The following is a 22500-nucleotide window of genomic DNA, read 5'->3' on the forward strand; positions in this document are numbered from 1 at the left end:
TCAGTTCCATATATGTAAACTTATATTATTCTAAAGAATTAAATTTTTATTTCATGTAGTTTTGTTACAAAGTCTTATGGAAATTTGTTAAAAGGTATGCTGTATCACAGAAGCTTGGGACTGTTTTCATGTGGTTAGAAGAGGCATGAAGGTTCTAGACTGAAAGTTTACTCTTTTTTTTATGTTACGAGAGTAGGTGGACAGGGTTAGCTGAGAGAGCTACCTCGCAAGTGACGATAGTACCCTACTTCCATTATGCCAAGTTGACAATCTTATGCCGCTAAAGCCATGCCACCACTCTACGAGAATGATTTACAAGAAGTTGCTAGAATGAATTAAGTTAATATATAAGGGCCTAGCAATGCATAGGAGACTGAGAGATTCAGCCTAACATCCCACAAGATTTGTTATTCTGTCAGCCTCTATCCAGCCACTATGTGCATAGTGTCTCCTTTCCAACGTGCATAGTGTTTCCTCTCTAACGTGCATAGTGTTTCCTCTCTAACGTGCATAGTGTTTCCTCTCCAACGTGCATAGTGTTTTCTCTCAAATATGAATTGTCTTTGTTCCAACATTGGAATTTCTGTGGTTTAAGATATAAGAAGTGCCGTGTATATGTGAGCTCAGGTATACTATAAAAATTGATTGGTTTTTGTGACTGGCCCTGTGAGATTTAGTTAAAAAGGTAAAGTGTATTTATTTTTGCTTAACCGTTCGGTAATCTTGTGTGAGCCATAGGACGTGAGAGTATCAGTTGAGTATATATAATTGTAATTCTGGTTTATGTTTTATAAGTGTTAAAGTGTCAGTTATTTATTATTTGTCAAAATCAAATATTTTCATAAATTAATTCCTAGTGAAACAAGTGATTTTTTAATTTTTCCGAAGTATCTTTTTGTTTTAGTCTATGGTCTAGTTCAGATTTTATATTTCGAGTGATTTATTTTTGGTGTTATTATTTTGAATTGTTAATCTTTTATAGAATATAGAATGTATTTGTTTTTGTAAAATGTGCATTATTTCGATCACCAATACTTATTCCGGTACTTTGCTTGTATCCCCTGACCAAGATGCAAAGTAAGAGGTTGTTGAGAATAGTCCCAGTTTTGTTTTGAGAGAACCGTAAAGAGACCTTTTACATATTCAGTGTTCATATATATTATCGTCTGGGAGTTGCTTATTATTCTCAGGGCTCAGAAGTATTTCACTTGTGCATAAGATTATATAATATAAAGCAGGTGAGTTTGGGAGCTCGTGAATTTACGTAATTCGCTAGTCATAATATGCATATATATGTATATATATGTATATATATATATATATATATATATATATATATATATATATATATAAATACACACACACACACACACACACACACATATATATATATATATATATATATATATATATATATATATATATATAATTATACATACATATATATATATATACATATATATGTATATAATTATATAGTATATATATATATATATATATATATATATATATATATATATATATATATATATATATATATAGTAGACGTACTTATTTGGTAAAACAGAAGGCTTACAATTTTTGGAAAGGTAACATATCAGATTTGACTTGTAAAAACCATACTCAATCAAGAGCTATTACTCAGAGTGTATTCTTCAACTAAAATTGCATACAGTTTGACCATAAAACATATCCTTTCTGGCACAATCCAGGAACATGAATGGTAGGCTACCCTTAAATCTATAATCTTTGGTCCAACAGTTGTTCCTGTACTTAATCTAGATGACTCTGTCACTCAATTTTGGCTGATGCTTTTGACAGTAAACAGAATAATGAGAAACTCAGTCTTTGTCATTTCTTTCTTCCTGAGGCTAAACTAACTAATTTAGTTTTTCAATTCCCTGAATTAAAATGCTCTAACTAGACCTTTATGCTTAAGGAGGAATAGGCTTAAATGGCTTTTTTCCTTTTTTCTATAAAGACCTCTGACTTCTTAGCTCCTAAGTTGTCTGTTATTTTTCGAGAGTTAGCAAGAAGAGGTTCTTTGTGCACTTGTTGGATAATTGATGATGTTTTAATATTGGGTAAATGGGTTTGTGGTAGCTCTAGCCCTACCCAATTTCCATAACTTCCACATTATCTAAAGTTTTTTTAACGTCTTTTTGCAAGACATCTAAGTAGGTATGCCGAAGGTAATCATCTTTTCCCTAATTTGCGTTTGGCTCTTGCAAAGGCCTTGGAGCATGTGATGCCCATGTTACAATTTCTAACCTGTACACAAATCCCTTGACTATGGTCAGGAAGTTCGTATGATTTGCCTTGATTTTAGTGCTTCATTTGACCGCGTTAATCATGAGGCCATTGTTTTCAAACAGATAGAAATAGGTAGGTCTTTTCTTAACACCCTTATTGAAATTGTAAGTAATAGATTACAGAGAGTAATTATGTTTGGGCACATAATGAGCGCAGGAATGTAATATCTGGTGTTCCATAGGGTAGTGTTCTCGGCTTATTACTTTCATACTATATACGCATGATATGATGTTTAGCCTAGAACAGATGATGCTATTTTCTTTGCAACAGATTCATCACATGAATATAGACCTATGGTTGCAGAATCTCTTACTAGAGATCTAGCAAAAATTAATTCATGGTCCAAATTATGGGACATGAAGATAAACTCTAACAATACTCAAAGAATGATTGTAAGAAGGTCGAGGATCATTACATTGACGACATCTCTTTGGATATATACAACTCATTTAAAATTCTAGGTGTGATTCTTGATTGAAAATCTACTTTTGAAAAACACATGCGGTCGGTTTTTTATTCAATTGTACAAGAAATTGGCTTATTGAGAAGGTCTCTTAAGATTTCCGGTGATCATTCTATCTTTAGGGAATATTTAAATTAATTCATTTTACCGTGTTTCGAGTATTGTCCCCCTGTCTGGTCTTTTGAAACTTACAGTCTAAACTTTTTTTTTTTTTTTTTTTTTTTTATTGATCTGGATATTAATTTCTGCCACCGTCGTTCAATTAGTTCTTTATGCATGTTACATAAGATTTTTCACAATTCAGCTCATACACTGCCCTCAGATCTTCCCAGACTGTACCATCCTATACGTTATACTGGGTATGCACTCAATTCTAACAGTCATGTCCTATACATCATAAGGCACAATACTGCACAGGAATTTATAAGTTTCACTCCAGATGTGACCAGATTGTGGAATGATCTTTCTAATCAGGCAGTTAAACCAGTGGACCTTCAGAAGTTAAAAGAAATTGTAAACTCTTTTCTATTGAGCAGGTTAATATAAGTCTCGTTTTATTATGACTGATACATTTTAACGTTGTTACTGAACTTGAATTATTCTATATTGTTCCTTCCTTAATTGTATTTAGTTTATTTGTTATGCCCCTATTACCTTTCCTCACTGGGCTTCTTCCCTTGTTGGGGCCCATGGGATTGCAGCATTTTGCTTTCCCAACCGGGGTTGTAGCTAGGCTAGTAATATATATATATATATATATATATATATATATATATGTATATATACATATATATATATATATATATATATATATATATATATATATATATATATATATATACATATATATATATACACACACCTACACCCACACATATACAGTATATATTTATATATATATATATATATATATATATATATATATATGTATATACATATTTGTATATATATATCTATATATATGTATATATATATATATATATATATATATATATATATTTATACATATATATGATATATACATATATACACACACATATATATATATATATATAAGCTATATATATATCTATCTATCTATCTATCTATCTATCTATCTATCTATATATATATATATATATATATATATATATATATATATATATATATGTGTGTGTGTGTGTGTGTGTTACAGTATATATTATATGTGAAAATTTACAATAATCGTTGATTCGTTTGTAACCAATGATGATAAAATACCTGATTCCACAACAATTAGAAAATTTGTGTTCAGACAGCTAAATTATACCGATCACTTGCATAATGAGATATGTAACAAATAACTTCTATTAAGAATGACTTAATATATCTTTCCTTACCACTGATTATCCTTCATAAGATTGTTGGTTATTCAGAAACACAAAAAAGAAAAAAAGAAAAAAAAGAAAAAAAATGGCATAAAGAAATGAAAGCAAGGTTAGCATAAATCAACATGGCCATTCATTTGAAAAATAACTTTGAATAATCATATAATAAATACATTTTTAGTCCAATAACAAAATTATTTTATTTCGATTCTTAGAGATACCATACAATGAATCGTGAAGGGAATCGGCCAGTATCATTACTACCGAAAGTGTTTTTCAATTATTTTTAGCTGAAATAAACCAATAGTCGTGAGCATAAGAAAAGCCACCGAGGTCATATTGTTGAATACAATAGATAAATCTGCTTTGTGATCCAATTTGAGAGTATAAATTTCAATAAACTTGAATATTTTGATAGCCAGAGATTCAACTTTATTTATGTAAAAACAAGATTTCAATTGCTAAGCGGAAGAGAAACAGTGGAATTAATTGCAAGTAAAAAGTAGGTTCACCAGGGCACCAGCCACCCGTTAAGAAACTACCGGTAGAGAGTTATGGGATCCTTTGACCGGCCAGACAGTACTTCATTGGATCCTTCTCTGGTTATGGTTCACTTTCCCTTTGCCTACACATACACCGAATAGTCTGGCCTATTTTTTACTGATTCTCCTTTGCTCTCATACACCTGAAAACACTGAGATTACCAAACACTTCTTCACTGCACTGTAATTGTTCAGCGGCCACTTTCCTCTTGGTAAGGGCAGATGAGATTCTTTAGCTTTGGTAAGCAGCTCTTCTAGGAGAAGGAAACTCCAAAATCAAACCATTGTTCTCTAGTCTTTGGTAGTGCCATAGCCTATGTACCATGGTCTTCCACTGTCTTGGGTTAGAGTTCTCTTGCTTGAGGGTACACTCGAGCACAGTATTCTATCTTATTTCTCTTTCTCTTGTTTTGCTAAAGTTTTTATAGTTTGCATAGGAAATATATATTTTAGTGTTGTCATTGTTCTTAAAATATCTTATTTTTCCTATTGGAGCCCCTGGGTTTATAGCATCCTGCTTTTCCAACTAGAGTTGTAGCTTAGGAAGAAATAATAATAATAATAATAATAATAACAATAATAATAATAATAATAATAATAATAATAATAATAATATAGTTCTGCCTTGTTTTGATAAAATTTCACCGGAAATACCTTTTATAGCTTTTATTTGAGTGATATTTGAGCTTTGCTTCGAAAATATCCATTCAATTTTTTTTCACTTGTAATTTTAAAATTTTCTTGAAATAATTTTATTCATCACAAACCACATTTTGACCGATGTTTGTGAAAATACAAACTCATTTAAGCTGAATAATAGTAAATTATGCAAGATTAATGTATATAAGGATACCTTGGTCTACCACTATCCCATCTACAACACGCTTTCTCTCTCTCTATCTCTCTCTCTCTCTCTCTCTCTCTCTCTCTCTCTCTCTCTCTCTCTCTCTCTCTCTCTCTCTGTGAAGGAAAAAAAATCTTGCGAAGGGCGACATGGCGTCTTAGCCAATCAAACCACAAATTGAATTTTCCACGACTAATTTCCCGATTCAGCCTCTTCCTTGATTAGGCCGCCTGATTCTGGAGTTACAAGGTAAAGGCGGCGGAGGAGAAAGTGAAGGGCCAAGATGTTGAAGAGCTACGAGAAGGGCGGAGGACTCTTCACGGAATTAAGACGTGGAGAACATGGTGCAAGGGGATGTAACTGACGTCTATCTTACGTATTCTATTACTTGCTTTCTTGACGATTCATGCAGATTTTCATATATTCTTCGGTCTGCAGGATATTTTGATAACTTACATACTTGATATTTCTCTCTCTCTCTCTCTCTCTCTCTCTCTCTCTCTCTCTCTCTCTCTCTCTCTCTCTCTCTCTCTCTCTCTCTCCTTACTTTTTTCTTTCTTCAGTATAAAACCCACGCCATTCATTAGATTTAATAAAATTACAGATTATTTATTAGATTTCTCTGGATACTTTCTAGCTTTGCCTTGGGACAAATGGGGGAAACGGGCGAGATTGCATTGTGTCCCTTGAAATTCTTCAAGCAGAGTTAATCTGATTTTTTCTTCTGCCTTTACCCGAGGCCAAAATACACTTGACTCCAACTTACCTAACTGAAAAAGTTAGTGTCGAGTTAATCTCAACTTGAGAGTTTTATTTTTCCGGGTTTTATATTTTCTGCTTCAATGTACCACCAAATAAATTTCATGTCAAAGTTGTGCAATCTTCGAGAGGGAACAAAGTTAATATAATGCATTGCTCCGATAGATTCTGATGTTTGAATGAACTTTCGACAAATAAGAAAATTACACTGATGTAGAAACATAAAAGGAATGTATATATAGGAATATACAAACACACGCATAGTTGAATACAAAAACTCTGGCAGGGACTTGAAATAAAATAAAAGAAATGAAAGAAAAAAGTGGTCCTGAAGGAATGTCTTTAATGGAGATGGAATTGGTGTTGCAAGAATTTTATAAAGAAATATTACAAGAATTGAAATAGTAGTTACCGTATACGTTGAGACGTGCTGCATGGCTGACACTGCCCACGGCGTTGGTTGCTGTGCACTGGTACAGTCCTCCATCAATTGGGGCGACGCTGGAGACATTCACGTGAGAAATAACATCCCCGTCTACACTCACATATTGCCCTAGGACCAACCTGTGGAAGAGGCAATTGAAGCATGATACAGCACACAGACTCTCTCTCTCTCTCTCTCTCTCTCTCTCTCTCTCTCTCTCTCTCTCTCTCTCTCTCTCTCTCTCTCTCTCCAACAGTTTTTTACTGAATTATCTTCGTCTCTAACTAACATTTTTGATTCTTGAGAAAATTCTCTCTCTCTCTCTCTCTCTCTCTCTCTCTCTCTCTCTCTCTCTCTCTCTCTCTCTCTCTCTCTCTCTCTCTCTCCAACATTTTTAAACTTGATTATCTTTTTCTCTAACTAGCATTTTTCATTCTTAAAAAAATTCTCTCTCTCTCTCTCTCTCTCTCTCTCTCTCTCTCTCTCTCTCTCTCTCTCTCTCTCTCTCTCTCTCTCTCTCTCTCTCTCAACATTTTTAAACTTGATTATCTTTTTCTCTAACTAGCATTTTTCATTCTAAAAAAGATTCTCTCTCTCTCTCTCTCTCTCTCTCTCTCTCTCTCTCTCTCTCTCTCTCTCTCTCTCTCTCTCTCTGTCTCTGTCTGTCTTACCTATCAGAATGCCATACGGGGAATCCGTCCAAAGTCCAGGTTACAGAAGGCGTTGGGCTTCCAGATGCTATACACTTGAGGCTAACAGAAGGGCCAGGTTGCAGTGTCTGTTCAATAAATCTGTATTTCAACACTGGCAGAGTATCTGTTGGAAACGAAAAATCCCAGTTAACAAGCACATCCTCTAACAACTTTGAGTAAATAAACGTTTTAATCCTACCAACAAATACCTTAACGAAACTCGCATATGAGGTAAAAGCAATTAGTATATCCCGGACCGTTTTGTTATTATTCCCTGTAGCTTTCTCGGCTAGGAACATATTTAGAGAGATAGTCAATCAACTGTTCAATATATGAATTGCTTTACTTCTCACTTACTATGCTGTAGGGTTTCATGGTAAACAGACCAGTACAAGAATTTCAGGATTTCCCAAAATATAGACATGATATTGATTCTGATATTTGCCCTATTCTAGAATGTCGTGTTCATAAAAGCAGGTATTATTTCCACAAACTTCCTTAGCCCATCATAAAGTTTCAAATTCAGCAGAATTATTCTATAAACTATGCTGACAAATTTTTTGATGAACGGAACATGAGAATAAATACAACATCATCCAATAAACTTGGAGGGGAACAACACTGTTAAATACTGGAAACAACAGTGACTTTAACAATTGCAATATGATATAACTATATCATCATTTGTTCAGTGGTCTTCCATAAAGTAGATTCATACTAAAGCTAATAGATGAAAAACACAAAACAATGAGCAAGCTGATTTTAAAACAGGAGCATTTCTGACCAGATTTTCATTCTGAAGATAGTTGAAAATCAGGTCCATTAATGGAAAAGAAATTGAATAGTGTCATATAACATGTTTTGAAAGAAAAAGAGCATCTGGTTACCCTCAAAACATTAACATGATAAATTCGCAGAAAGAGTATATTTTTAAATGCATGAGAATAATAAAACTGAAATTTTCAAATGCACAAAATGATTTGCAGTAATAGAAACACTAAATGCTATGTTTTAATCTAATTATGAATATTTATTTTTAACAACTCTAACCGCCCTCAATAGCTTAATATAGATATAAGCTAAGGTAATTCATCCACCAAATGTTTGGCAAGCATTTTTGAATGGCATTTGATTTAAAACAAGAATATGTGCAAGTGTTCCCTTCCACCTGATACGAGATACCGTCTAGCAGAGAAGGAAGCAACTCCTCGAGATTACGTCTGAGAGTCAGTCTGTAGTGAGGGAATTTCCGTTAAAAATTGATATTTTACTTGACATTTATTTCATATTAATTTTGTGAATATGATGAAATAAATCTTACAATGCACATAAAAACAATAAAACATTCTATTCCAGGATTCATGGATACACAATGATTACTAACTATTATGAATTAATTAAAATTAAATACAACGTAATATTCTGGTGCTAGCACTTCCCACCACCCCTTATCTACATTTACATGTCTTCCCAAGAGATGAAGTAAGGTACATATCATGAAAGTATGTGAAATAAATCGCAAAACATCATTCAATACCAAGAGAAAAGCAAAACAGTACATGAAACACAGCCACTTCATGTGACACTTTTCGGTTTCATTAATACAGAGGATAGCCTAAACATGCTTTTGCGATATGATTTTTTTTTTTTTTTTCGCAAATAAAAGTAAGCCTCAGACATTCATGGAATCTTATATCATATCCAAAGTGTATAGAAGGGGGATTCTGTACAGTATACTTTGATCATATCTTGGTTCTACGCACTATGTCATTTCCTCAGGTGAACTCTGTGCCATGACTGACAAAAACATCGAACATTGGCAACAAAAGCAGAATGATAATGCCGATTAAAGGTATACTTGATACAGTCTAAACTTGAATGTTTTATTTGAGAAAATTTTATAGGAATCATATAATGCCGGATAGAGAAGTAAAGATGTTTGTCTGTATGGGATCTGAACACCCGTACATATCTAGTGTGTGCGTACAAAACGTCAGTATAAATTATCCCTTGAAAATCTTCGTTAAATCACATAAATACTTACAAAAGTACGTATCTATCTATCTATCTATCTATCTATCCATCTATCTATCTATCTATACAAGCATATATGAATATATATATATATATATATATATATATGCGTGTGTGTCTGTATGTATGTATTTGTGTCTATACATATTATAATACATATTAATTTATATACACACATATGTGTAAATACATGTATATATATATATATATATATATATATATATATATATATATATATGCGTGTGTGTGTGTTTGGGTGTGAGTGTGAGTGTGTGCGTAAACCTGCTATTCTTGTTACATATTTCACGATAAATGTACCACATTTTTCTAAAATAAAACTCACGAATAGAAGGCGATGACACACCAGCTAAGAAGTATATGATATAATCTATGTAGCGTGAAGACTTTCTTTTTATTAAACATTAATGGCAACAAAATAAATTCAGATGAATAAGGAACACTCATCGTGAAGAGAACTCCCTCCCGCCCTTCCCCCCATTCTGGAAAAGCACAAGTAGAAACACGAGTCGATATCTGTGGAAGATGCGCGTTCTCCATCCTCGCCAAAAGGAAGGAAGATGCCAAAAAGATTCTGGAAAACTTCTCTCTCCATCCGATCATCTCTAAACCATCGTTAAAGTTCCTCAATTGGACCTCAATAAGGCCTGCCAATCACAGGATAATTTGGGAGCATCCTTAATTAGTCTCTTCAAACCGAGCTCGCGGGATAATTAGAGAAATGAATGGAAAAAAGGGAAAAGAAATATTATCCCGAGAATATTTTGGTAGATGGAAAGGTCTTGCCGAATGAGGGTTAATCAAATATCTTGTTTTCTATGGGGGCTTGATGAAGCTCTGCGACTCGTGTTTATGATCTCCGATATTAACTAGCCATCCCCTTATTAGTAATTTCAGTGACAGAGTTTGGCAGCAAAATTGAAGATAAATTGATAAGGAAAATCAGGTCACATACATACAGAAAGGGGAAAGAAAATTTTTTTCAGTTGAATTTTTGTATAAAAATCTACATTCCAGAAAAGAAAAGAATTTAATCACAAACCTCAAATTCTAACTCATCTGAAAATACATATCAATTGGACTTACAGAAGCTGTCTTAAAGTGTGAATCCAGTCAATAGAAAAGTGGAAAAAATAACCCGTTTTAATCTAGTTCAATGAAAAGCCATTCGTTAAGCCTGAAATTTTGCTCTGAATGTTTTTTTTATTTTCAAAAAGATGTTTTTCATATCATATAGCGAGATATTACATAGGTAGTAGGTTGGCCAAGGCATCAGCCACACGTTGAGATACTACCGCTTGAGTTATTGGGTCCTTTGACTGGCCAGGCAGTATTATATTTGATCCCTCTTTCTGGTCACGGCTCATTTTTCCCTGCCTATACATACACTGAATAGTCTGACCTATTTTTCCACATTTTCCTGTCATACAGATTACCAAACAATTTTTCTTCGTCCAAGGGGTTAACTACTGCAATGTAATTGTTCAGTGGCTACATTCCTCTTGGTAAGGGTGGAAGAGACTCTGCCTAGGGTAAGCAGCTGTTCTAGTAGAAGGACACTCCAAAAATCTAACCATTGTTCTCTAGTCTTGTGTAGTGCCATAGCGTCTGTATCAGGGTCTTGGGCTTATAGCCTCCTGCATTTCCGACTAGGTTTGTAGTTTGAATAATAATAATAATAATAATAATAATAATAAAAATAATAATAATAATTACTACTATTATTATTATTATTATCATTATAATAATAATAATAATCATAATAATAATAATAATAATGATGATGATAATAATAATAATAATTATAATAATAATAATGATAATAATAATGATAATTACTACTACTACTACTACTATTATTATTATTATTATTATTATTATTATTATCATTATTATTATTATTATCATAATAATAATAATAAGGATAATAATAATAATAATAATTACTACTACTACTACTATTATAATAATAATAATAATAATAATAATAATAATAATAATAATAGTTAGTGCTAACTGCATTTTTACCTCAGATTGAGATCAAATCATATAATCTCTCTCTCTCTCTCTCTCTCTCTCTCTCTCTCTCTCTCTCTCTCTCTCTCTCTCTCTCTCTCTCTATATATATATATATATATGTCTGTATATGTATACGTATACATATACATACATATATATATATATATCTCTTATGTAAGATAAAATCAAAATATCTCTCTTTTTGTACAATTTACGGTATGAATACCCATGAATCTTTTTTCATGAATGCGGATAAATTTTCCAGTTGACCTGTAACGCATTTCCCGAAACTAAATACCAGAATGACACGGTGTTTAGTTTTCTATCGTATTGAGAATTTTTTTCCACGTAATTAATTCTCAAAAGGAAAAAATATGGTAGTTTCACTTCACAATATTTTAGCTTCTGTTTAGACTTTTCTATAAATATATTGGAAAAACTGAGATGTGCAAAACAACCTTAGCTGGTACAAGATACTACTGCGGAATAATGTTGTTATCGTATTGTTTTTCCTATTAGACGAAGTACTAATCTTTCTTTTCTCAGTCCTCCTCGCATATTAGCTGTAGGGATGATCCCTTTCAAAGAGCGATTTGAACAGGGGTTTCAAATCAAAACCCAATTCAAGTTTTACATCTATAATAAAACCTACAATAAAAATTTTCAAAAGATTGATCCCAACATTATCCAAATGAACTGACTTGCCTTGCTCATAAAGTATTTGTTTATTTTCGTTCGTTCGTCGATTGCCGCAAGAGTCTGTGTCGAACATGATGAAAGAATGAAAATGACCTAATACATCATGAGCGAAGCTAGTAAGACAGCAATATTTATAAAGTGGTTTTCAGAATCGCAAATCAATACCAGAGAAATTACAAAGACAACTTAATAAATATATTGACAAACATTGTTGAATCAATAACCTCGAAAATCCATGAATTTGTATCTTCAAAATTCTTGTCACAAGCCTGCAATCTTACGAATAATTCAATTTACTTAGGTTGCGTTGATTTTTGTTGGAGGTATTTATGTGAGTGCAATTGAGACTGGTCTTCTCAGGAACAGTAAGTGCTGAGAAGATCTATTTTCAAACATTCATGATCCGCCAACACTGTCCTTGAAAGTAAGAAGAGAAATATACAAATCTAGCGAATTCAAGTGTACACAATGAGAAAGTTCCGCTATCATTAATTGGTGCAAGGATTCTGAACAACGAATTATCAAATTAACACAATTTCTGTCCATGTAAATATCCCTTCTTATTATCATCATAGACTATTTAGCTTACTGTTTTTGTGATAGAAGAAAATAATCCCTTTCTCTGAAGGAAGTATCAAACATCCACTGGGTTAGCGCAGGTTTTCTTTTTGTGAAACGCTTTTTCGTTCCCTTCGGGGCAACTGATTTTTCTTATCAGTAATCGGTTATCAATGAAGAAAAAAGGATTTCAAAAACATAAAGGCAAATGTACCAAGAATTTTTTAGAATATGGGGATTAATTCTTATCGCTATGATGTATCTAGAATTTCTCTGACAAAAAAAAAAAAAAAAAAAAGAAAAAAAAAAAAAGGGACCTTGCCACGCACTTCATTCCATCCTTTACTAAAAACAAACCTTGAGAGAGCTCCTTCAAATGCTCTTTTAATTGCATTTCTTACAATAGGTAATAGTTTAAAGATCATAAAACTTTGAAAATTAATTTTAACACTTAAGAATAGAAAACTAGAAAAAGTGACGTCTTTGAAATTAAAATGGTTTCCTATTTATGGAGTCCGTAAAATACTTAGGATCCGTATGGATCAGTTTTCACTATTTCCATAAAAGCAATGATGAAAAAGATGGTCACAAAGGCCTACAGAAAATTTGATTTCTATTAAATGTAAACTGTTCAGTCGCATTCATGATGATTTGGTCTACTGGCGTTTTAATGCAAAATGTACCAACTTAAATGATACCACTAACCACATGCTGATTTGTACGGGCTACATATAGAATTTACTTTTCTTATCGAGGTGATTTTACTTTGATAAACAATTATTCAAGATTTCTAATTTTCTTCTTTATGAAAATCGGCAAAATTCTATATCCTTGTTGGCTTCTTTAGTTGAAAATATATAAATTAATGCGGTCTACACAGCAATCCATTTTTATGATGAAAAGATCAAACCCAAGAGAAAAAAAATGGAATAATTTTCAATTTTCTGACAATTCTACATCATAAAGATAAGTATATTCATGAAAGTAAGTTTATCAAAAATGTATCTATGACAGATGTTGTAGTTTACCTGGGTCATATAAAAGCAAAGCCAAAAAGGGTCTCTTTTCTCTTACATGAATGATGGCCAGCAAAGGAGAATTTACCTCCAGAGAGCTAAACAGGTAATCTAAAGATAAAAGTTTGATTGTTGTGCTGACACAACAGAAAATTTAGTAAAAACTAGTAGACCTTAGCAATATATTATGGTAAATTGATATGACAATAGTGATTGTTTTCTAATGTAAAGATTGAAGCAGTGAATATTTTTGGGAGGAAGAGAAGTTTATTGAATTAAATCTTAGGTATGAAAGACAAGAAAGAACTGACAACACATGACCTCCAAATTTCTCGAGTATTTGTGCTAGAATAAGTAAACCAGATAACTTAAAGGAATCTAAGAAAATGAGACTGAAGACTATCGTAAAAGCATTGTTCGGAGGTAATATAATACGGTAAAGCAAAGGTAAAGTTTATTACAAATAAAAAAGAACAAAAAGAAAGTTATTGACGTAGAAGGATAGTGATCAGAAACAAGTGTTCGGCACCCATCGTTCATTTCCATAATGGTGACAAAACTAAATGTTAAGACTTTATTACCTACAACCATGTTGAAAGTGGAGAATAACTGCCAGTTCACTATAAATAGTGGGTAACAAGACAGCAAAAAGTTAGTCATATCGAGAGACGGAGCTACAAGAATAAGTTGTACAAAAGGGGAGGCACATATTTTAAATTCGGATGGATATCAATTAGTAAGAGTATCATTAAACTGGAATTTGATAATTTTCTAAAGCTTCTACTGAACTAATTATGGATTAAAGTTCAAATAAATTGAAATCAGAGGGAAATCAAAACTCTGAAACAGAGATGAAAATATCAAGCAAAGACAATCTCCCCTTTTTGAAGACTAAAGTTTTAGCCTCAGACTGAAATAATTATTCAAACGACGTATATCTCGCTCTTCAATACTTCCTGCCCTTCTTCCCCTCACCCCTCCCAACTCCAACGAGGGTCTAGTCCACTGCAAGTGCGAGATATGACAGCAACTTCTGATGTCTCAGAAAGTTTTGGGTTCGTAAAAGTTTGTTGGTGTTCAAGTATTAATTCCAAAGTCTTGGACACAAGATGCAATCACAGCATTTGCTTACAATAGTCTCTCTCTCTCTCTCTCTCTCTCTCTCTCTCTCTCTCTCTCTCTCTCCCTCTCTCTCTCTCTCTCTCTCTCTCTCTCTCTCTCTCAGTATCCATTATCGCCAAAGAAAAACGAAACCTCTCTGTTCGGCTCATTCGTTTTAGAGAGAAATATGTATTGTTGATTAACTTTACAATTTTCAAGGGATGTTGTTTGACCATTTCGATTGCTTTAAAGATGAAGAAAGATACCAAAGGCAGGATGCCAGAGCAAGACAATAGTAATTTCATTCCGATATAAAGTTCCCTTTGCATTCGCCATAAATTTAACCTTATCAAAAGGCACAAATAAGTCGTCTATTACCCTGCCGCCGTAATGTGAGTTCACTGTTATATTTATAATTAGAAGGCAATCGACCACTATAATTGCACGCTATAAGGGAGTCAGATATCAAGCTCGTATTTCTTTTATACTTGAGGAGAAGTAGAAATATAAGTTAGTAACTGTACATAATTTTTTTCATTGATTTTTTTTTTCAATACGAATACAGCTCCTCTGTCGGGGGACGAGTCAACAGGTGTGTTTAATGAACACTTAAGAGAAATAATGGAACTGCGAACTGACCTTTTCCTTTACCTTTCATATGGGAAAAACAAATGAACGATGAATTAAGAAAATATCAGTTTGCCCTACCATTTACATTGGAGGGGAGCAAACCACTTTATTTTCCTTTTATTGGGCGTCACAGATGTTTCTTGGAAGGTACACTGATGTTAATTGACCATTTACATTGTATTTCAAAAATGAAGATAGATATTTGTTAATCATTTTCTTTAATAGCTGGAGAAGGATACTGATATGTATGGACCATTATAGATGCCAGGTAACATTCTCATTCATGTTTCGAAAGGAATCGACCATTTTAATGACATTACAAAGGGGAGCGTAAAATGTGAAGTGTTCTCTTCGTTCTATCATGCAGATAATCAAATCCTAGTTCGTTAAACATTTCACAACCAATATCTCAAATATTCAGAAACACATACAGTAGGTCAATTCGCCTATACAGAAGTCAGGTAGCCATATTTCTTAATTTCTATAAAAGCATTGATCACTTCATTTACATTCTAGAATGGAAAGGATAACAGAAACATAAAATAGTAGCTAATTACTTCAGGAATTGCGAGAAAACAATCATATACTTCTTTCTCCTTACCTAGGCTCAAGAACGAGAGTTACCATTTCTATTACGTTTTAGGAGGAAGAGATGGTATGTCATTTAATTAATTTATATGCTTTTAGTTTTAAGAGACTGCACAGATGAGGTCAAGGAAAATATCCATGTAGACTAGTATGTTAATGTTTACAGAAATTGATGGAAAATTTACCGGACTATATTATCAAAAAGATGAATACCGTGAATTTCAGCCAGACTAAACTTAGAGAATACTGAGTTACTGGAGTGGTCTAAGCAGTGAAACACTACCTAGTGTTTAGTTGACTGTTGTAGACTGCCGTTAGGGAAGCGATGTATATTGAGCTAATAAACTAACCTTTAATGGCTTAATGAGAATCAGGAGGTTAGCACTATCTAGAACTATTCTCTCTATTTATAAAATAAGTATAATTGAATGGGACCGTATCAACCATTAGTTTGACTACCAAACTAGCCCAAACTAGCCCAAATGGTGTGACTAGAACAAAGCCATTTGTGCCTCTTTATGACCAAAACAGTAATAAATATACTGAGATTTAGTCAATTGCTTCTAGTTAAAAAAGTTATGGGTTAAGAAGCTTATCCCAATGATATTTGCCAAGCAAAGGAAGGCTAACGCCTTCCGAAACTACCCGTTTGAAGGGGAAAGGAGCATGATGAAACAATATAATGGAGGGGATCTTGTTGAATTGTAAAAAAGCTTAATTGTTGAATTTATGGTTTCTCAAGAAGAATAATAGGTATATTTAGGAAAATGGAAATGGTGAGGAAGAAGGCTTATGTAAATTATAATTTTGTACGAAATACGTAGAAAAGAAAGTTGCTGGTTGTAATGAAGAGGGGAGGAGTTATAAGAATATATCTGGTCCTTTTATGGTTGAGTGAAATATTATAGTAGGCATAAGTAGGAGAGAAAGACTTAAGGATAGGATTTTGAATTTAATACAAACAGCTGAGTTTGATAAGAAGGAAGTACAAAAACATAGGGAAAGTGAAGGAACTGTAGTCTAGAGTTGAAGAAACAGAGGTTGAAGGAGTAACTGAGGAGTTTTCAAATATTCTATGATAGGATCAATGGGACACGAGAGTAAGAAGAGAGAATAAATATCAGGAAGTGGTGGGATGAGGAGATCGAAGTTTTGATGAAGGCAAAGGGGAAATTTTTTAGGTACAGTTGCATGAAATAAGGAAAAATATTTCAGGTGCAGTTGCATGAAATAAGAGAAAGGTCGGCAAAAGAATAAAAAAAAATTGATTTGGGGTCATCAAGATTAAAGGAAAACGAATAATAATTTAATGGAAGATAATAAGATAGTTACAAAGAAATAATGCTGGGGGAAAGGCTAATGAAGAAATAGATATAAAAGAAAAAATACAAATGGAGAGATGCTGGCTTATGTGAATGCAGGGAGTATTTCGAATTTCCGTCGAATGTTGAGCATAGACGAGAGGCCTAGTTGTGTGATGCAAGTCTTAGGGATTCAGAGGTTGAGGAAAGGAAAGACAAGCGTTGATGAGATTGCTGCACGGTGGTGACAGTATGCTCGAGAGAGTGGCCTGATTTTATATGGTATCTTAGGATGAGGGAATAGTTAAAGAAGAATTATTTTATTTCATCATATAAGTTATTGAGACAATGCTTCGAATTACAAGGGCATAACATTACTTATTATAACAGGAAAAGTGCATAGTAGGATTTTTACTGAGGATGTAAGGCAGGTGACAGAGCGATTGATAGAAAAAGACCAGTTTAGTATTAGATAAGACGGGTGGAAAGATCAAGTGTAGTTTTGAAAATATTTTTGAGTGAAGTCTTGATGTAAATGTGAAATCTCACGATAGAACTAATAGAGAGGAAATTTGGCGCATGTTGAAAACACTGTTGATAACATTTTAAACTTTTTATGATATGCGTGAAATGTCCTTTAAAGTACATAGGCCGGAGAGCTGCTGACTAGGTGGGAAAATGTTAATTCTCCACTGCTGTTTAATATCTTTAAGGATATATGATAAGAGTATGAGTGTAAAAGGATGATATGTGCTGATTAGGGCTAACGAAGAGAAACTGCAGACTTGGGTAAATGTTTGAAAACTGTTGCAAAAGAGTTGAGACCAGGTATTGAGTAGGAGCATGACAATGCAAGTAAGAGGTGAACAGGAAGATGAAGCAATGTATAACATTCAGGATGTTTGGAGAAGTAAAGTGGCTGATTTATATATGGATCTGGGGGTAATTATAACAGATTTAGGTAATATGAGAGATGAGTCATTAGGTAAGTTAATTATGAAGCGTAGCAGGATGTGTGCAAAAGATAAAGGAGAGATTTAATTTGACTATGGAAGTCAAGAGGGGAATGTATGGCAGAATTGTGGTGGAAATGAAATGTGGATGAGGCTAGAGCTGCTGAGACAAACTGTTTGCATTTTATAATATGTGTAAAAAGAACTGATCGGGCGAAAACTGTGGATATACAAAAAGGGTTAAGAAGTTAGTGTGAGTGAAACGAGGGATCAGATTCTCTTGAAGTGGTTTTAGCTTGGTGAGAGTATGAGCAACACTCAGTTAGTAAATAAAGTATATAACTCAAAAGTGTCAATAGATCAGGAGTGAAAAGAGTTGGATAGATGCTGTGAATAATATATTTGCTAAGAATCTCTTTGGAATTCAGATAATGAAAGGATGTATAGAAGGTAGGGGTGAATGGCACAGGATGTTCACAGCCGATGAGGACTCCATGCAGCAGCAGGAAGCCACGAATGTGAGGGTAGATTTACTGAATAGGTTTTTTTTTTTTTTTTTCACAATTCAGCCATCATATGATGAATGTGGCAGTAACTGTTGTGCTGTTTTTCTCTTAAACCACTTATACCACCTTCTGTGAAGGGAAAAAGTTCCGCTTAAAGTTTCTTAGTAAATCATAGAGGGTATGGCTACTGACCAAAAACACAATTTTTTTTTTTTTTTTAAGCAGATACTAGTACTCATTTACAACTGGGTGGACTAATGATTAATAGTCCCTGGATCACACATGTTTATATATTATATTTGATTGGCGTTGTTCGGGATCTCCACAGCGTGGATCACAGTTTTGACCTTGCTCCGGCTCATAAAATAAACTGAAAAACTACCTTTAGTCAGGGCAAAATACAGTTTAACCCCCAAAAAATTGTAACAAAAGGTTTCTCAACTGATTCTGGTAGGTTTTAATGTACTTTTTAACATACTAAAAGTTTACCAAACTATGACCCCCGGAAAAGTGTTTTTTTCAAGATGGCGTCCAAGATGGCCGCCGAAACCTTTGAACCATCATAACTTTATAACTATCAACTCAAATTTGATGATCTTTGTGTCTATTTCTACATTTTTGGGGGCAAAGAACACATTAAGACAACTAGGGATATCAGTGAGCTTTTAAATCATTACTAAATTGGATTCTTGACCTTCAGATGTTCACTATCACCTTTTACACAAACACTTACAACAAGCAATAGTTAAAAGAATTTATTCTTAGAGGTATGATGATAGCAAACAAAATATGAGCGTCTTCTATAGGGTTGTTAACTTACAGTACTCATGTTTATATAATCTTCTAATTATAACAAATCCTAATTACACTTAACAGAGCTCTATATTTCAAGTACTTGGTTACATTAGTTAATAACACTTTTATCCGCATAGAACAAGTTTCAGAGTTTAAATTTTGAGTGTTATCCTCCTCTTCAGTCAGTATCAGCCTCTCGAGTATTGTTTGGATTGTTACAGTTTTCAATCTGGTAAGGGCTACATACACCAGCTGCATCGAGATAATCTGTATCCCTCTGAACAGTTGCAATGGATAATTTTCAAGTTTGTCAGGTGCAGCATTGTTTTGGGTCATTACTGGTACTAACTGATCATTCTCGAGTTTCCATCCCCATTCAATTGGGTTCATTTCACTTGCCTTTCCCATCCATACCATAATTTGGAAATACACACGTTGGCTACGGAGATTTGTTGCTGATGATGTTGGGGGAAGCCTTTCAGGAGTGACAAATGCTTCAGCAGTTGCCACTTTCTTGGTGAAAATGGTATGGTGCAGTGATGATAGTGTATCATTAGATTGCCTCCAAAGCAATCAATCATCAGTTCTTTGTCAATATCTGATATCTCCTCTTGATATTTGTTCTGAAGGGCGAATTAACTCGCACAGGACTTCATGACAGGATCAGATTTCACTAATTTCCAGAAGACTGACTTTTTTCCAATGCTGAAAATCCTTGAAGTGGAATCACAGCCTGAGTAGGCATGTACAAAGAGTAATTCAGTGCAAACATCATCTCCTAGAGTTTCTTTCAACAGGTTAATGTTAAATACTTTATGTTCTCTTGACTGTTTGCTTGCATCAGAACGGAAGTAAATGGTCTCATTGTCTGTTCTGGTATAATGAAGGAGCAGGATCAGCAAATCTGTATTGTCACCAACCAACGTTATAGTGTAATGATGGGATAGTTCAACAGTTGCCTTAACGATATCAACATCTGCCTCACCTGGGGACTGAATGACATGGCATCCCCTTTTAGTTAGTGCTGTGCTGATAAGAGAAATCATGTGTGTCTTATTTTTGTCAGGAGATAGAAAGTCCTCCTTTTTGCCTGAAAACTCTGTTTCTGCTGTGAAAATAATTATAGAGTGCAGTTCTTTTCCTCGTCTCAGATGTGTGTTGTCTTTTATAGAGGGGCCTTCACCATATCCATCGAACACCACTGTTGCTTGTCCATAATTTCTCACAGTGAAGTCTGCATAAGACTCGGCTATTGTATAATATGAGTCGCCTTTCTTCCATGGTGATCGATGGAGCAATGAGCCTCCATCAAGCACATAACAATCTGTTTTAGATTTAGAGTTAATCACAGCCTCACTTGAAAAGGCTGCAACATGGTCTCGAATTGCCTGAGCAAGCAGAGGTTTATCTGCTTTTCGAAGAATGTCCCTGGTCTCAAAGAGGGCTGGAGGATATGGGCTTAGCTCATATGTCAAAACCTCTTCAAGGGAAAGATCCCCTGATCCTGACACGACAAGGAAACGCTGGAACAGAAGGGCAGGATCAATGGTACGACCAGGAGCAATCTTCACAGGAGAGATATTTCCAAGGGTTTGGGCTCTGTCTTTCCGCTTAAATTTGTAAGTAAATGCTGGCTTTACCATCATATCTTTAATGATCTTGTACCCAACTGATTCAAAGGCATGTACATTCACATCTGGTCCAGCCACTATTCCGTTGACAATGTTTCTCAGAGTAGTATCAGATGTGAAGGGTGAAAAGGTTGCAATCTTTGTCTGAATTTTCTCAAGATCAGATACATCTCTTTTAATGCGTGCCTCAGTTGAATCTTTGTATTGTGGACTTGTAGTATAGGTTAGGTCGGTAAAAATCTTGCATTGCACTGTTGTACTCAGATGTTACAGGTGCAGATAAGGACCAAAGATTACGCATCTCCTCAGTCATCCCACTGTCATGGGTTAGACCACCAGTGCTCTTTAGAGACCTCATCAATGTTTGTTCTATGACAAGATCACTACTTAGTCCTGCCCAGCAATGATTGCTCCTTCGAACAACATGAAAACCATCAAGGAACTTTCGATAAACATCTGGGTGCTTTTCCTCCATGTTGGTCATTTGCTGCAGGTAGTAATGAGCAGATCGTAGATAATTGAAGTGCCCAGACACAGAAAAGACAGTTAGGCAATTGGACACTGCCTGCAAATGCATCAACCAAGATCCAATAAGATCTGCCTTGATCAACATTCTTGCTATGCCAACCATACACTGATAATTCATCCACAACTGGCTTGTCTTTGAGGTCTGAGCAAGTTAAGATTTCTTCTTCTCCATTACTGTCTTAAGTTTTATCAAAACCTCAGAGCACGCAGTATCTTCTAGCATCATCTCTCCAATAAGAAGGGAGGAGTACAATCCCTCTGCCTGATCCACCAATGTCTGAATCTGAGGATCATCTTTGGCCATTTCCATTACAAGCTGGCTATGTTGGCACTTGTCAACAAGAAGGTGGCCTTTCAAAGCCCTCTGGACAGCTTTCCCTGTTAACATGTGCACCACCGCATTTTCTCCATAAACAGTCTCAAGTAAGTTTTTTAGGCCGGTCCCTTCCATGAGAGTCCTTATGGCCCCAGCAAGTTCATGAGTGTATGATTTGATATAATTGGAAGATTATTTACACATGAGTACTGTAAGTTAACAACCCTATAAAAGACGCTAAAAATTAGTTTGTTATCATTATATCACTAAGCATACATTCTTTTAACTATTGCTTGTTGTAAGTTTTTGTGTATAAGGTGATAGTGAACATATGAAGGTCAAGAATCCAATTTCATAATGATTTAACAGCTCAATGGTATCCATAGTTGTATTAATGTGTTCTTTGCCCCCAAAAATGTAGGAA

General features: G+C 34.2%; 1 protein-coding gene across 1 annotated transcript in view; it reads right to left on the minus strand.

Moving 5' to 3' along the window:
- The window catches only part of LOC137618429 (cell adhesion molecule Dscam2-like), a 225784-nt gene that overhangs the window by 56032 nt on the left and 147252 nt on the right, over window positions 1–22500 (minus strand). Inside the window, exons 10-11 of the mRNA XM_068348598.1 lie at window positions 7363–7507; window positions 6680–6831 (exon numbers count right to left, since the gene is read on the minus strand). Coding sequence (XP_068204699.1) covers window positions 6680–6831; window positions 7363–7507 — 297 coding nt within the window. The remainder of the gene's footprint in view (window positions 1–6679; window positions 6832–7362; window positions 7508–22500) is intronic.

This window comes from Palaemon carinicauda, chromosome 2 (assembly GCF_036898095.1).
Source record: "Palaemon carinicauda isolate YSFRI2023 chromosome 2, ASM3689809v2, whole genome shotgun sequence".
Taxonomy (NCBI): domain Eukaryota; kingdom Metazoa; phylum Arthropoda; class Malacostraca; order Decapoda; family Palaemonidae; genus Palaemon; species Palaemon carinicauda.